This window comes from Periplaneta americana, chromosome 1 (assembly GCF_040183065.1).
Source record: "Periplaneta americana isolate PAMFEO1 chromosome 1, P.americana_PAMFEO1_priV1, whole genome shotgun sequence".
Lineage (NCBI taxonomy): Eukaryota > Metazoa > Arthropoda > Insecta > Blattodea > Blattidae > Periplaneta > Periplaneta americana.
This window is the reverse complement of record NC_091117.1, coordinates 122505575-122520329: the sequence shown is the minus strand read 5'-3', so window position 1 is coordinate 122520329 and position 14755 is coordinate 122505575. Positions and strand designations below refer to the sequence as shown.

Genomic DNA, 14755 nt, shown 5'->3' with positions numbered 1-14755 from the left:
TAATTTTATGAGATTGTTAGCACACCTAATATGATCCGAAGAAAAATCAGCTAACTATATCTCACCAAAAAACCGGAATTTGATTGTCCACAATTTATCAACGTTTTGCTAAACAAATTAAATTTGAGTCAAATTTCCTGCAAGTTTCTGTCATTTTTATTCTATCATTGCTCTACTGACGCCATGTTCCCACCAATTCAGAAGAAACTTTGTTTTTTTTTTTTTGTTTCTTTATTTCTTCTCTTCTTGTTGTTATCTCCTGCCTGCCCTTCTTTCTTTTCTTTTCTTCATTAGCTCGTTCCTTTTTCTGCTTTTACTCTTTGTTTTTTATTCACTCCCTTTATTTGGTCTTTCATTTATTTCCTTCCTTTCATTGCCCCCATTTTTCTCACTTCTCTTTCTTTCCATTCCTTCCTTCCTTACTTTTCCTCTCATATTTCCTTCCTTCCACTTTTTTCCACGTTTTGTTCCTTTCTATCCTTCTTTCATTTCTTTCCTTATTTCGTTTCTTTGTTTTTATTTTCTTTTTTCCTTAGTTCCTTTTATTCTTAAGCTGCTTTCCTTTCTTTCTTCTCAGTTTTGCTTTCCTATTTTCTTTCTTATTTAAATATGTTAATTCTTACATTTCTTTTTTTCCTTTCTTTCTTTCGCCATATCTTTTCTTCTACACATTTTCTTTTCTTTCGTTTCTTTCTTTCACTTGCTTTTATTCCCTTCTCATTCAATTTTTCTTTCTTCTTAGGATGACCAGAAGTCCTCTTTTATCCGGGGTCCGGGCGGATTTTAAAAGATTAAGAAATGTCCTCCTTTTCATAACTCGTATGCCTGATATTTTGAAAATATCTGATTTGACGTCTTTTTAAAGTAATTTACCTGTAGTTGGCAGCAGCATCGACGGAATATACTCTTTGCTCCTCCTTGTTATGGTCATTGCTCAGAGTCGAGAAATCGAAGTGCGAATGTAAATCTAAATAGATATGTTCTGTCCTCTATAATAATTATGCAGGGACATCATTTTATTTTTACTTCAATTTTTATTGTACCTGAGTTTTTGAATGTACTTCACTCCCACCCTCTCTACTAATAAACTTCGAACCGTTCTCCACACAGAACCAAGCGTGTACAGTCAAAGTCGCCTTACGATCATAGTAAACACAAACAGTACTGAGTTAGTGAGTATAGTACGTTTCAGAAATATGTTCGCGTTTTCTAGTAACGAAAGAGCTTTCAATATTGAATATTGAAGACAGCTACTGTTGTCCGTTTGCCTACGTCGCATCCCTGTTTCCCCCACCCCCTTCTGCTCGCCCGTTTGTAAAGACTAGTGGCTGGGCTGTCTTAGCTCTTTTCTGAAAACATTAATTTCTGTTACGAATTGGAAGTCTGCGTAATAATATACAACTGTTTAAAATAACTTAAGTAAAAGGGCCTCGTATTTAATTGTTACGTGATTTCTCCCCTTTCTACTACCCTGCGTCAAAACCACTTGGACGGACAGTAGATAGCATGTCTGAGTAATTTTATCTTTTCGGATCGGGCAGAAGAGAAGATTGAATTTACAGTACGTAAGGTACTCTTTTATAGATTAGGTACAGAATTATTTCAATATGAGTTTCTAGTACGAAGGACGAAACTGGTAATTGGAATTAGGTACAATAGTCTATAGTGCGATAATATGCAAAAAAGAACTGAAGTCTGTATCGAAATGAACGGCCACCATTTTCAAAATTGTGTTTAAATATCCATATTATGATTATTTTTCAATTTAACTTCAATTTTTTATATTGTACGATACTGTGCTGTAGACAGTATAATGTACACGTCAGTTCGTGAATGAATACTCAGTTCGTGAGTAAAAACACTTATTGTTAATACAGTACTGCATTTTGATTAAGGAAAAGCCTAAAGAAAATTATCAAACTCAAAATCGCGATATTTCCTACTTTACGTAAATGGATGAACTACTTTTCTTCCCTCCTATAGGCCTACCTAGTAAAGTGATTTGTTTGTATTTTACGCCAGTAGTCTATCATCGAACTCTAGTCGTGGAAAGGAATAGCAAACGGTGTTTCCGATTATCAACGGTTAATCCAAAGGTATAGTCAGGTTAATATTAGAAATGTTAGTAAAAATAAAATGATGTCCCTGTACTTTCCTTGACATTCATATGTAGCTACTACATAACTGCAAAACCATTATTATAAAGTTTTTTCATAATTATTTTGTAATAAATTATATATATATATATATATATATATATATTAACATACTTTTAAGTACGATATAAGCTTTAAATCTGTACTGTAAATATTTTGTAATAAAATAGATATTGATGTAATTTAAAGTATAATATAGACCACAGCCTAAATCTAAGAATATATTTTCTGTTCTCCTTTTTCGAACAATATCCTTTTTGAAGCTTTGTGTCTTTTTTACCTTTGTGAATCTGGTCACCCTATTTTTTCTCTCTTTCTCACTTCATTTTTCCTTCTATCTTCCCTTTTTAAAATTAATTTAGTCTTATTCTTTTTGTTCTTACATTCATTTCATTTTCCCTCTTCATTTCTGTTCTTCCTTTCGTCTCTTTTTTTTTTAGTTCCTGCCATTTATTTTTTATTTTGCTTTCTTTAAGTCCTTCCTTTCAATACTTTGTTTCTTTTTTATCATTTAAATGTTCTTCCTTTTCCCTTCATTTCCTTTCCTCCTTACTCTTTTTTCGTATCAATTTCTTTCTGTTCATTCTTTTCTACATTCTTTCCTCTTTCTTTAGTTTTCCCATTTATTTTGCTCTTCATTCTTTTTTTTTTTCTTTCTTAGGCACTTTGCTATTGTCGGAGTTCTCTAATTTAGACAATTTAAATCTTACATAAATATATGAGAATCGGCAATACTCCCGTGGTGTGTACAATCGACGATGTAGAGAACAAAGAACATCACTTTCACAGTGCTGAAACATATATGTCCGAGGAGAGACTCGAACCTATGGCCGTAGTTTTTACGCAACATAAAAAATATGAATATATGCCTATTTTGCGGCAGGGTTCTGAATAGACTGTAGTTTTAAAGCCTTGCTGTGAAGAAAACTTCCTTAATGTAATAACGCATAAAGTGTTTTCATGAAGACACTGAAGTACCTGCAGCCTGTACTCATCCATCACAGTAACCACTCAGCTACATAATCTATCATCCGAGTATGAAGCGCCAGACGCCCGTGGGGTACGCATTGCACGATGCAGAGATGGAGATCATTATGTTCAATCCAAGACGTGAGTAAGGTTTCCTCCTCATCAGTTTTGTTGCTACCCCAGAGAACATCCGCAGTAATTACTGTACAGTAAGTCCGAAAATGGTAGCTTTCGTTTACTTCAAATTATTCAAATGAAAACAACCATCACTGTCACACATCATCATCATCATCATCATCATCATCATCATCATCATCATCATCAAGACAAGGATTGAATCCAATGATCCGTTTTGGTTTCAATTACATTTCTTAAACCGGCAATTCCTCTGGTTATCCCGTGTTTGGCGATTTACTGCAGTGTACTCAAAAAAGACTTGTAGTGTTCTGTTTTCCACAATTATAAGTATGATCTCAAATCTATGGCGTTGGTAGTCATATATTCAACATATATAACAATAAAACATTTAATTCTTTCTATAACTGAGCGACTCTTATGAGGATTCCAGCTACTGCTCATACGAATCTAATAGCCATCATTCCAATTATTCGACACAGCTGTTTTGTCAAGATTCAGCACTATTACCCATAAAATAAAACTGGAATAGTTATTAAATTATATAATTTAAATAATATTTTTTTACAAGATCGTCATTCTTATGATTTCATAAATTCTCCCATTTTTATGAAAACTAAGCTCAACATCATTGTACTTTAACGGCTTAATTTAACAGACTGCGTATTAAAATATAATATTTATTCTATAGAATTCACGTTCATGGCCAGAATTGTTATGACTTTTCATCTTTTGTTGACATGTAACACACCATACTCGTGTGCATTGTCTTATAGTTGTTCAAATGGATTTTATAGAACATCTTTTAGTCTGTTTGCGTTTTTGGTTAATTTTTTCTATCCTTAAATAATTGTGTAGTCATTCTTAGATATTTCTGTTCGATCTTAGGTTATTTTGTCGCTTGCTTCATAAGATAATTCATTGTTGTCAGGCATTCATGTCCGTACAGCATTACCAATGCGTAGTAGAAGCACGAACACTCTGACTTTTTTTTTCACCACGCAGTTGTCAAGCTGAGAAGATAATGTAACGTAAAAAATTAATTCTTACATCTTTTACTAAATGGCTGGAAAATTTTCATTTGTAGTGTGTCTGCAGCTAAACTGTAAAGAACTGGAATGGAAGCTCCTATATTTATTTCTGTAGCGCGTATACCCATTTTAAAGTTCATATTCTTGTTTGAGGAACAGTTATATTACCGGTTCTTCTGTATGGTTGTGAAACTTGGACTCTCACTCTGAGAGAGGAACATAGGTTCAGGGTGTTTGAGAATAAGGTGCTTAGGAAAATATTTGGGGCTAAGCGGGATGAAGTTACAGGAGAATGGAGAAAGTTACACAACACAGAACTGCACGCATTGTATTCTTCACCTGACATAATTAGGAACATTAAATCCAGACGTTTGAGATGGGTAGGGCATGTAGCACGTATGGGCGAATCCAGAAATGCATATAGAGTGTTAGTTGGGAGACCGGAGGGAAAAAGACCTTTAGGGAGGCCGAGACGTAGATGGGAGGATAATATTAAAATGGATTTGAGGGCGGTGGGGTGTGATGATAGAGACTGGATTGATCTTGCACAGGATAGGGACCGCTGGCGGGCTTGTGTGAGGGCGGCAGTGAACCTTCGGGTTCCTTGAAAGCCATTTGTAAGTAAGTATTCTTGTTTGAGGAATATAATCGTTCAGTTATTAAAAGGTTTTCAAAGCATAAATATTTTCGTCAATATTTTCCAACGTGCGTAGCGAATTATTCGTGTGTACTCATTTTTATCTTGTCTAGATTTAACTCTTCTGAATATGTTCGATAAAGTAAAGATTTTTTTCCATTTACAGATAATATTTTGTAAATGTGCTAAGTGAATAGGTATTTAGATAATGACACAATGGCATGTCGATCGTGCAAAACATGTATTTCTTATTCAGAATATTAGTAAATGAGAAAATGTTTTAATTTTCACCCTAATTTTATTTTCATAGTATAATTTGTCATTAAAGTAACAATTTCATTCTTTTTTTTGTGAAATTTAACTCATATTTTAAAACGTGGGAATCATTCTATAGGTAATTCTGACAAATTTACGTCATAAAAAATCGGGACCTGTTAACAATGATTTTTTCTGTGAATGGGTCTTTACGACTGAACTACAAAACGTTTGTTTTCTGAACGCTATATATACAAACTGTATTCTTCTAGTCTTTGAACCAATCTGTGCAGTGTAAAGCAAACTTGTGAAAAATAAACTAATAGTCTGGTCATCAGCATAAAATAGCGTAGTGATCGATATATTTTCGTTATACAGCATACTACACTTCCCACTCTCTTCAGTGACTTCATCGATATATAGGTCTAAATCAAATAAAGATAGGGCCTAATTCTTCTTAAAATATGTTTATTACAAATCTATGATTTGGGACCTCGAATATTGCATTTTACTGTATCTCAATGAAAATATGGGTTTCTATTTCTCTTACACATCTCTTGGCCCCACATCTGCTGACTCCACATTAACCACCATATCGTCGCTCTGTGGCTAAAATGCTATAGCGCTGGTCTTCCATCCAGCCGGACAGGGTTCGATCCCCAGTGAGGTCTGGGTGGAATTTGTGATGAAAAAAGGGACAATACAGAGGGTGTTTTCCTGGGGTTACTCCCGTTTCCCTCTTTCATTCCATCAACACTCTTCATTTTCCCCTCATTTCTGCCATCTGTAACAGTAAAAATAGGCTTCCGATGCTGATCTAGGTTCTACAGGCTTGGTACTTCGACCTCTAGGTTCGGGCTCGTCAGTAGCTAATGGGATCTTACCTGCAGAGCCTAGGAAGGTTGGCCCACCTGCCAGTGTTGGATTCACGAGTGCACCCAGATCATCCGTCAGACTTGGACAACCTTCGCACTAGGATGCTCAATGAACCTAAACGGCCTAAGTACAAGGATTCATCCCGGATGCAGCCCTCGTGAAATCAACCAGTCAATCAATTAACCATCAGACCACTGAAAATGTTTTAATATCTTCTCAAAGATTATATGAAAATTTGCAGTGCAGTAATTTTACGTATTACTACGTCACATTTTAATTACAACGAATAAAATAACAACGGAAGGAAAATATGAGTCTTATTCTATATTATCGTTCATTAAAAAACCTGTTGCCTCGAAATTCCAGATTTTATAAATTTCGTATTTCCGTGATGACTGTACAATTCATCTGGATCAAAAGTACTCGAATTCAATGCTGCCTAGAAGCTTTTTCCCCAGGAAGAGGAAGTAAAGCCATTGGCCCAAAGTAGTAGGTTTACTGCATGTAGAAGATCCCACTCTCATGAATAAAGATGAAGAGAGGCAAAATCTATGTCCAGGCCCGTCTGAGATGCAAATTACACCTGGCTACCACGAAAGCTACACGCAACTGATGCTTCTGTATTTATTTACATATTTTACGGAGTATGGTGTATTGCGAGTGACATAAATTGCTGTATTTAACAGAGATCGTACATGTAAATAGTTTAAAGGAGCAAAATTGCATAAAAATCACAATAGTCCAACTATTGATGGATGTTCTGATGTTCTGCAAGATATTATTCAACTACTAATAAACCAAGAAGCTCCTAGTGTCAAAGAGTGGAACATCTCGATTAAAAAATCTCATTAGTATATAGCATTCTACATGTAACGAAAACGTCTAACGTAGATGTCTGAGTTGTTACAATTAAAAACGATAATCAAATAAGACTATACTACGAGTTTTACTGCCATGAAATTCACTTATAACAGCAATGAACGCAGTGGTGTTGCCACATTGCATGGACGAAACAAGCTGTAATGCGATTTGAGTACAGTACTCATTGTTGCATCACGCAACGTTAAACAAGCAATGCCAAAATTCAATAAAATTATCGTTTACATTTCATGTCTATAACAGTGGCTCCCAAAGCGTCTGTAAGGGTCGTGCCAAGAGCTGAGAGAGGTCAAGAGATGATTTACAAAATAAAACAAAAAATCCCTTATTAACATACATTTATGTTGTATTTAGAAACATAAAAAATTTTTCAGTAGTTATACAATAAAAAATAAATTAATGTGATAAATTTGACTGTTTTTGAGAAAGTACAGTAGTTTCTCAAATCTGAACTTCATATTCTATATAAACACTGATAGCATTTATTTTCAATTTAGAAGAGATTTCTTACTTTTGTTTGATGCCAATCATAGACTAGAAAATTATTTTGCACAAATACGAGTTTGCAAATGCTATCAAAAATGAAATAGCTTCTTTTGCAAGCTCGAGGTATTCTTGCATTCCCTTGAACCAAAACCGGTCGACATACTGCGAAAAGAGAGTAATTACAACATTTCGTCAGATAGGCCTACATATTTCAGCGAGTCTTTCCTTATTTTTTTTTTATTTCAGCCAGTTGAATGAATTTATATTTGTGTACGGCGGTTTTTCTGTATGTATCAATTAGAGAGGGCATTTAGAAATACAACCTTTAGAATGTAGAGATGAGATAAATAACAAGCATTATGTATGGCTTTCAGATCCGAAAATAACGCAGACGTGACTTTGGTCTCTGGTAGTCACCAGAGCGAGTCATTTAGGCGGCGCATCAGACTGGTATCTTGATTACTCGAATGCTAGCGAGTCTCGCCATAGTCAACCTTCTCTGAGCACCGGGATTAGCTGTCATTACCCTCTGAGATTCTCCATCCGACAGAGATTCAGTCATGAATATTTTACAGAAATGCTATAGTCTGGCTGCTCATTTCCATTCCTCATCAACAAGCTCGTACACCTTACTCTGAAACCAAATTTCTTAATGACAAGGAAATATATATTAAATGAAGGGAGCCATAAAAACTAAATCTGCAATGTTAACGTTAAAATCCCTTATCCTCTCATCTTATTCTCTATAAGCATCACTTTAGTTAATACCGGGAATCGAACTCAAAATTAAGGGATGATAAGCTGACGTTGTAGCTCTGTGTTGCCGGAGTGGCTCATATTTTAGCATACTTACATAATTAAATGAATATAAGCTTAATTTTATGATTCAAGTTCATTAAGAGGACTCCAATTTACTATGAAGGCAAGGTCAGAGAAGACATCATTAACACGTGCGAACCACCATGTCGAGGGTGTGCTATATTCCAAGGCTTCATCTCGCCTGAGCAATTCTACCTCAGTGAATCATAGCCTTGAATTATATCTGCAAGTAATCATTATGGCAAGATTCTACGTTTCCTTTTTACTTGGACGACGTATGTCATTAGATTACACCGTGCCAAAACAGATTGCGAGGGATATTATCTCAGTCCAAAAAATAAAAGCAGAAGAAAAGATGAGTTAATGTTCGCAGGCTATATAGAATCACGACTTGCATTCTAAAAATATTCCTACAGACGATTGTTCCTGAAATTCACATCCGTTTAGGATCCTGGGTTTCATTATTGTTACATCGGATATAAACTTCAGATACTGCAGTACGATCAGAGCGGTTCAAATCTGGGCAATGGTGGAGCTATGAGTTGGGCAAAGCCAAGTATGTGAGAGTTTTTTTTTTTCGGCATTCTCCTGTCATTCAAACATTCGTCATCCTTTATCACCTCCGTCTCGAAAAAATGGGACAACTTCTGTATTTACGTGACGCCGAATCGACAGTCTGCCATGATAGATGTCCCGTGCGGTTTGTCCAAGATTAGGAGATAGCAGTTGTGGTGGATTCTAGACGATTTCATAGATCTGCATCAGCCCATCAAGATCTTACTTTCCTTCTGACGAAGACATGATGATTAATAGAATTGTGGGGTACGACAGACCACCACCAGATATATGGCATATGGATTTGGAAGCTGGGGAGAAATGCGAACTATAGCGGATAATAGGGCCAGCTTAGTCGGACAGCACAGTCAGCACGCAACTTATTCTTTAACGGGTGCACAAAAATCGTATTTGGTCTGAAATGTTCAGAGATGCTCCAAGCTCCTCCTGATCATTTTTTCAAGCATAAAAAGCAGGATCAGTCATTGATAAAGCAGAAAGAAAAACATAAAAACACTTGGATACGATGAGTTTTGAGAAAAACGGAAATGTAATAAATAGAATAATAACATAATACAAACAAAACGCTTATAAATGAATGGAAGACCTTTGGAAAGGCCACTGGAAGAGGCCGAACTATGCCTAACAAGGTCTAATTTGTGATAGATAACGATGACTGAGAAATCTCTTTATAAATTGTCATGTCTGCAATATTGCTGCTTTTCAGTTTCTGGGGGGGGGGGGGAACGTTAACATTGTTTAGGGTAATATTGACAATTGTTTTCTACTTAACTATGGTAGCCTACTGTTCATGTTCATATTATACTCGTAATCGGGCACATAATAACTTCTATATGCTTCGAAAGCTTCTAATGTGTCAGTTTTAAGTAATCAATATTTTAAAACTTCAATGCAATAGCAGTAGATGAAATACTGCATATGTCTCCTTTTTACACTGTCTACACATAGGCTACTGTAGAGCCGTTCAGAGCAAAAGTGATGTAAGTCAAAATTGGGTAATGAGGTTTAAAGTAAAAATTCTGTAAAATACAGCGCAAAGTATAGTAAATCATGAGGTTATTTTGTTATATTCTGGGGTTGTAGTGCTGTTTACATATTTTTGTCAACTACTGATAGTCCGTTATTCCAGTTTAAGCCTCTTATTATTGCTATTGTTAATATTATTGTTGTATTAATTGAATTTATTTTTTACAGATTGACATCTAGAATAACTAGGATTGTACACGGAAAGAAGATTAACAGAATATTTTATGTACATCAACGACACCGAATAGACTAACGCTTAAAATCAGAAGCAAGAAGACACTTATCAGATGTGTCGTACTGTAGAAAATATCACTGTACAAATAGGAGACACTGATCAGTAAGCTGTTGTGATAAAAACTTATTTAAAATGAAGAATTCTTTTGAAAACGGAGATGCAGTGGTGAGTATTATTTTTTTTCTTAATGCATCATTGTATAAAACAATCATAAATGTTAAGTACTGACAATGAAATGTTGGATCCCTCAGCATTAAGCCAATCATTGCAGCTATTTATTTATTTGTTTATTTATTTATTTATTTATTTATTTCATCATCAATCTTTGTTCACGTTATGACGGATTAGATGTGTTCCAGATGTATTTATTTATTTGTGAATTCAACATCCCTCTGTTCTTACCGGATACAGACTGCTTAATTCTTATATATCATAATTTAACAGTTTTTGGCATCAAAATAAATGTACAAGTACATGAATACATTATATTGTATAAATATTATGTAGCGAGTTATGGTCGTTTATACTTCAAGTACCATGACCTCACTCCCAATAATGTAACATCATATAAAAGAACACTGGTAAGCTTTTATTGTCAAACTTTCTCTGAAAAAGTTTCTCAACGCTTCATATACGTTTAAGGTCACACAGCTCAATTTGGCGTGAAAATGTAAGTCGCGCACACTTTTAAAAATTACTCATTTAGTCACTATGACATGAGCAATGAGTTTATTCGATGGTAGAGTTTCTCTCTCGCATCAGTGGTAGTACCACAGGCCTTGATTTTCAAATGTCGTCACAAGAGAAAACCTAAAGGAAATAAGTCCGGTGAGCGTGTAGTACAAGACAATAAAACACCACACTCTCGTCAAATCCAGAGTTCAAGGAAGGTTGCCGATAATTATTAACAGTTTTACAACTGTAGATTTTCACAGAACATCGGGAGTACCGAATATAACATCAAACATCTTCACTATTCCTACTTCGTGAGGTAAGGCTCGTAGAGTATACATTTTTGTGAACTGTCCGGAACCTGGCCTGTAAATTATGCCTGCTAATAACCTCTAGTGTAGCTCAAGAGTGTGCTAGTTGAACTTACGTTCCGCGGAGCGCTGCGTTGTGGATTCGAAAGGCATTTGAACCGATTACCTCCTAGGAATTTTTCCGAGGTTTCACTCAACTGTAAGGCAAATTTCAGCTAATTTAATTGGTGAATCGTCGGACTTACCCGCAAAACACCATCTCGCTATCATTAATTTCAGCGATGCTAGGTACCTGCATAATTGACAAAGCGTCGTTAAATATCACATTATAACTTGATGGAGTTCGGGTAAAGGGAGTTAAGTCATTTTACGTCCAAATGGAGTTTTGTTTTTAAAGTGAATTCACAAATTTAAAAAAAAAACAAAAGAATACTAGTATTTGAAGTGTTTTATTTATGCAGAAAATTATTTGTAATAAGTCGGGAGCGAAACTTGTTGCCCGATGGGAGAGAGGCAAGTGGTTTCAGATTAACTGTGTTCTAGAGTCCCTCTACTGTGTACAATAGAAGGCGCAGTAGGTTGTGCTCCGTTGAGCTACTATGCCTTAGTTGTTCGCTATTTACTTGCTGTGTGTTGCAGTCGACAAGTGATTTTTTTATTGGTTATTTTAAGACGCTTTATCGACTGCGACCAGTAACTTACATCATGCGCTAGAGACCACTGAATTCCGTATTAATTTCGAAAAAACAAATCATAATAAAATATTATATATCGCGTCTTATCTCGAATTAGTTCTAAGATAATCGGAATAATTTCATATAAATTTAAAAGAGGTTTTTACGTAATAAAACCAATATATTACGCATTAGGCGTCAAAATAATGACAAAAAAGGTTTCATACATCAATTTATTCAACAGATGCACAAGAGACCCAGACACATTTCAACACAGCAGGTGTAAATTCAGAGTAATTCAACATGAGAGCTCGTAATGCCTCAATCACGTCAACTTTAACATTGAAAGAGTTAGATTATTGCTTCAAAACTATTTCATTCACATTAAGGAATGCTACACTGCAATCAATATCCTTGAAGTAACTCATTGTTTTAATCCTTTCTGTGAGTGCATTAACATTATTAACATTTATCTCTACAATATTTGCTGTGTTGAATAAATAATTTAAATTTACAAACAATGAATATGAATCATGTAGTTGACTCGTATTTTTCAATTTTCTGAATCACTAGTTTAATGACATAATTAAATAATTTTTTATATTTTTGTATTTAAGTCCAAATTTAAATGGATAATTAATTTGCCTACCGACTGATCTACATTATTAGAAATTACTGTATTCATTCTACGCTTCATGTCATGAGGAAATCTGTGGTCTCTGCCTATCTCTTTCCACTGCTGACCATAACTACTCACGCTCAAGTAAACAAACCACTACGTACATTCAAGGAACAGCAAACCTGTTTCATCGGGCAACAAGTTTCACTCCCTGGTAATAAGGGTCCTTAGTTTAATTTTCATTTATCTCAAAATTCATTTTTTGACTTACTTCCCTTTACCCAAACATCAAACTATTGTAGCTTAACTCGCATCTTGGTTCAAGTTCTTAATTGTATTTTTCTAGACTTTACTTACTTCGGATAGAACGCGGCTGAATTCCGGTCTCTTAGGGACAAAACAACGCATAACCTTCAACTTTTTGCTCTAGCCCAAAAATCCATGAACTCTACACCATTTCAAAATTATAATAATGTTACGGGTTCAAGACGGTAATCTGAAAATTCAGAATGTGACAAAAATAGCGATTTCTGTGTTTTGTGCGATATTGTTGGAGAAAAAGTTTAAGTACCTTAAGTATTTTAAATAATAGAAAAAAATATAGTGTCGGAGATATTGAACATGAGAGAATAGTGTAGAACAGTAACTACATAGATTTAGTTCAAGTATTTCAATAAAGGTAACGCCAGTCTGACACACAAACCTCCTTTTAGAACGGCCATCAAACGTTGATGATAAGGTTCTGTGAATTGCATTGAAAAAAAAAAGTCAAGTCCTCGAGAGTTGTGAACAGCACTTGGCATTTCGCCCTGAAATATTTCGCGTCACTTAAGTATAAGTAAGCTTCAGTTTATGAAGATTCGGCAAGATTCATACGAATTGACGAGTGCAAAAATCGATCTTTCAGCTACTCTACAATCTTTTAGATGAGAGATTTTGGTACAGGATCGTAATACGAGCGATGAAAAATGGACAATCTGAATAGAAAGTATTGGATATTCCGTAACCAGAAACCACAACCCGTAGTTCGACAAAATAGCTTTGAGCACAAGACTATGTTGTGTGATGAAATTCTGAAGATATAGGTCTACTTTATTTCAAACTCACACGGGATGGTCGAACCGAACTGTATTCTCAACAACAGTTTGAGTAATTGCTACCCGTTTTTATTCACCCTAAAAGAATGGTAGTTCAATAATAATTTTATTAGGTCTAAACGACATTATTAAAAGTATTTTGCCTTCGAGTTGAAAGGATCGTAAAGTCACCAAAGTGAATTGCTGGCAGAAATATAGTAAGGTGTCATAAAAAAGGGCTTTATTTGGAAGAATATGCTTTATCTGTTGTTATTTAATTCTCTGTTTAATTAGCGTAGAATTTTTCAGTCAAACTAGCAATGAAACTGAAATGAAACGAAGGATCCAAACTTTGAAGGAAGTAGTGGTGAGAAGGATTAAAAGATTAATTCAATAACGTTATATTTTAATGAGATAAATTCGATGATAAGGTTCTGCCATCTAACCACCCTCTTGTCTGGCCCCCCATTCAGATCCTTACGCAAGTAACCAGGTCGTTCAATTGAGTTCTGAGTCAAAATTCTGCTTGAGGCTATATTATGTCTCATTAAAGCAGTTTTACGTCACAGACTTCTCTAGACTCGAACAACAGCTAAACCAGATAATACGAAATGATGCATCGACGTCAATTCTCAGAATGCTAACAACTTAAATAGTCACATACCTCAATGTGTTTACAGAGTTACGAGAACGGTAACGTGAAGTACTAAGATCTTCGCAATACTTCCAACAAATGTATACCGTATTCCAAAACAAAACGACAGCCTTATAACAATGACCATGTAGAATTTCAGTGAGACGCAGATTTGATATAAAAAATGTACAAGACGAACAATGCAACGAAGGAACAAATCACAATTTCGTGACAGTAAGAAATTAAATAACATCTCGTAGTTAATTAACAAGGACGAGTCCTCCATGACAGCACAAAAACGTCATCTAACAGACCAGTAAATCTCTTCTTATAATAGTGAGTTCACTACTAAACTGTCAACATGATTTTCAATGCTCAACCCAGAATAAATGTTGCTCTGACTCTGTAGGCTACAATAGCGATGCTGAGATGGAAAGGCGACCTTTTAACTTGAATTTGAATGGAACACAAGAATACGTCCAATCTTTGACAAATTGTCCCTGATATTATAATTAGTAAGTTACATTTTATGGCAAATTCTAACAATTATTCAGATCAAGCTTGAGCTTAAGGAACAAGGCTTCATAAGTTGAAAAGTCTAATAGCCTATATTAATTGTAATTCCATTAAAATCAGTTCACGCAAGTAGAATCTCTTGGTAAAAATCATGTAGGTCTATATGTTATACT

General features: G+C 35.1%; 1 protein-coding gene across 1 annotated transcript in view; it reads left to right on the top strand.

Moving 5' to 3' along the window:
• LOC138700272 (sodium-dependent nutrient amino acid transporter 1-like) overlaps nucleotides 1-14755 on the top strand; it is a 127441-nt gene that overhangs the window by 56668 nt on the left and 56018 nt on the right. Inside the window, exon 2 of the mRNA XM_069826778.1 lies at nucleotides 10014-10245. Within this exon, the coding sequence (XP_069682879.1) occupies nucleotides 10213-10245 (33 nt within the window). The 5' untranslated portion in view covers nucleotides 10014-10212. The remainder of the gene's footprint in view (nucleotides 1-10013; nucleotides 10246-14755) is intronic.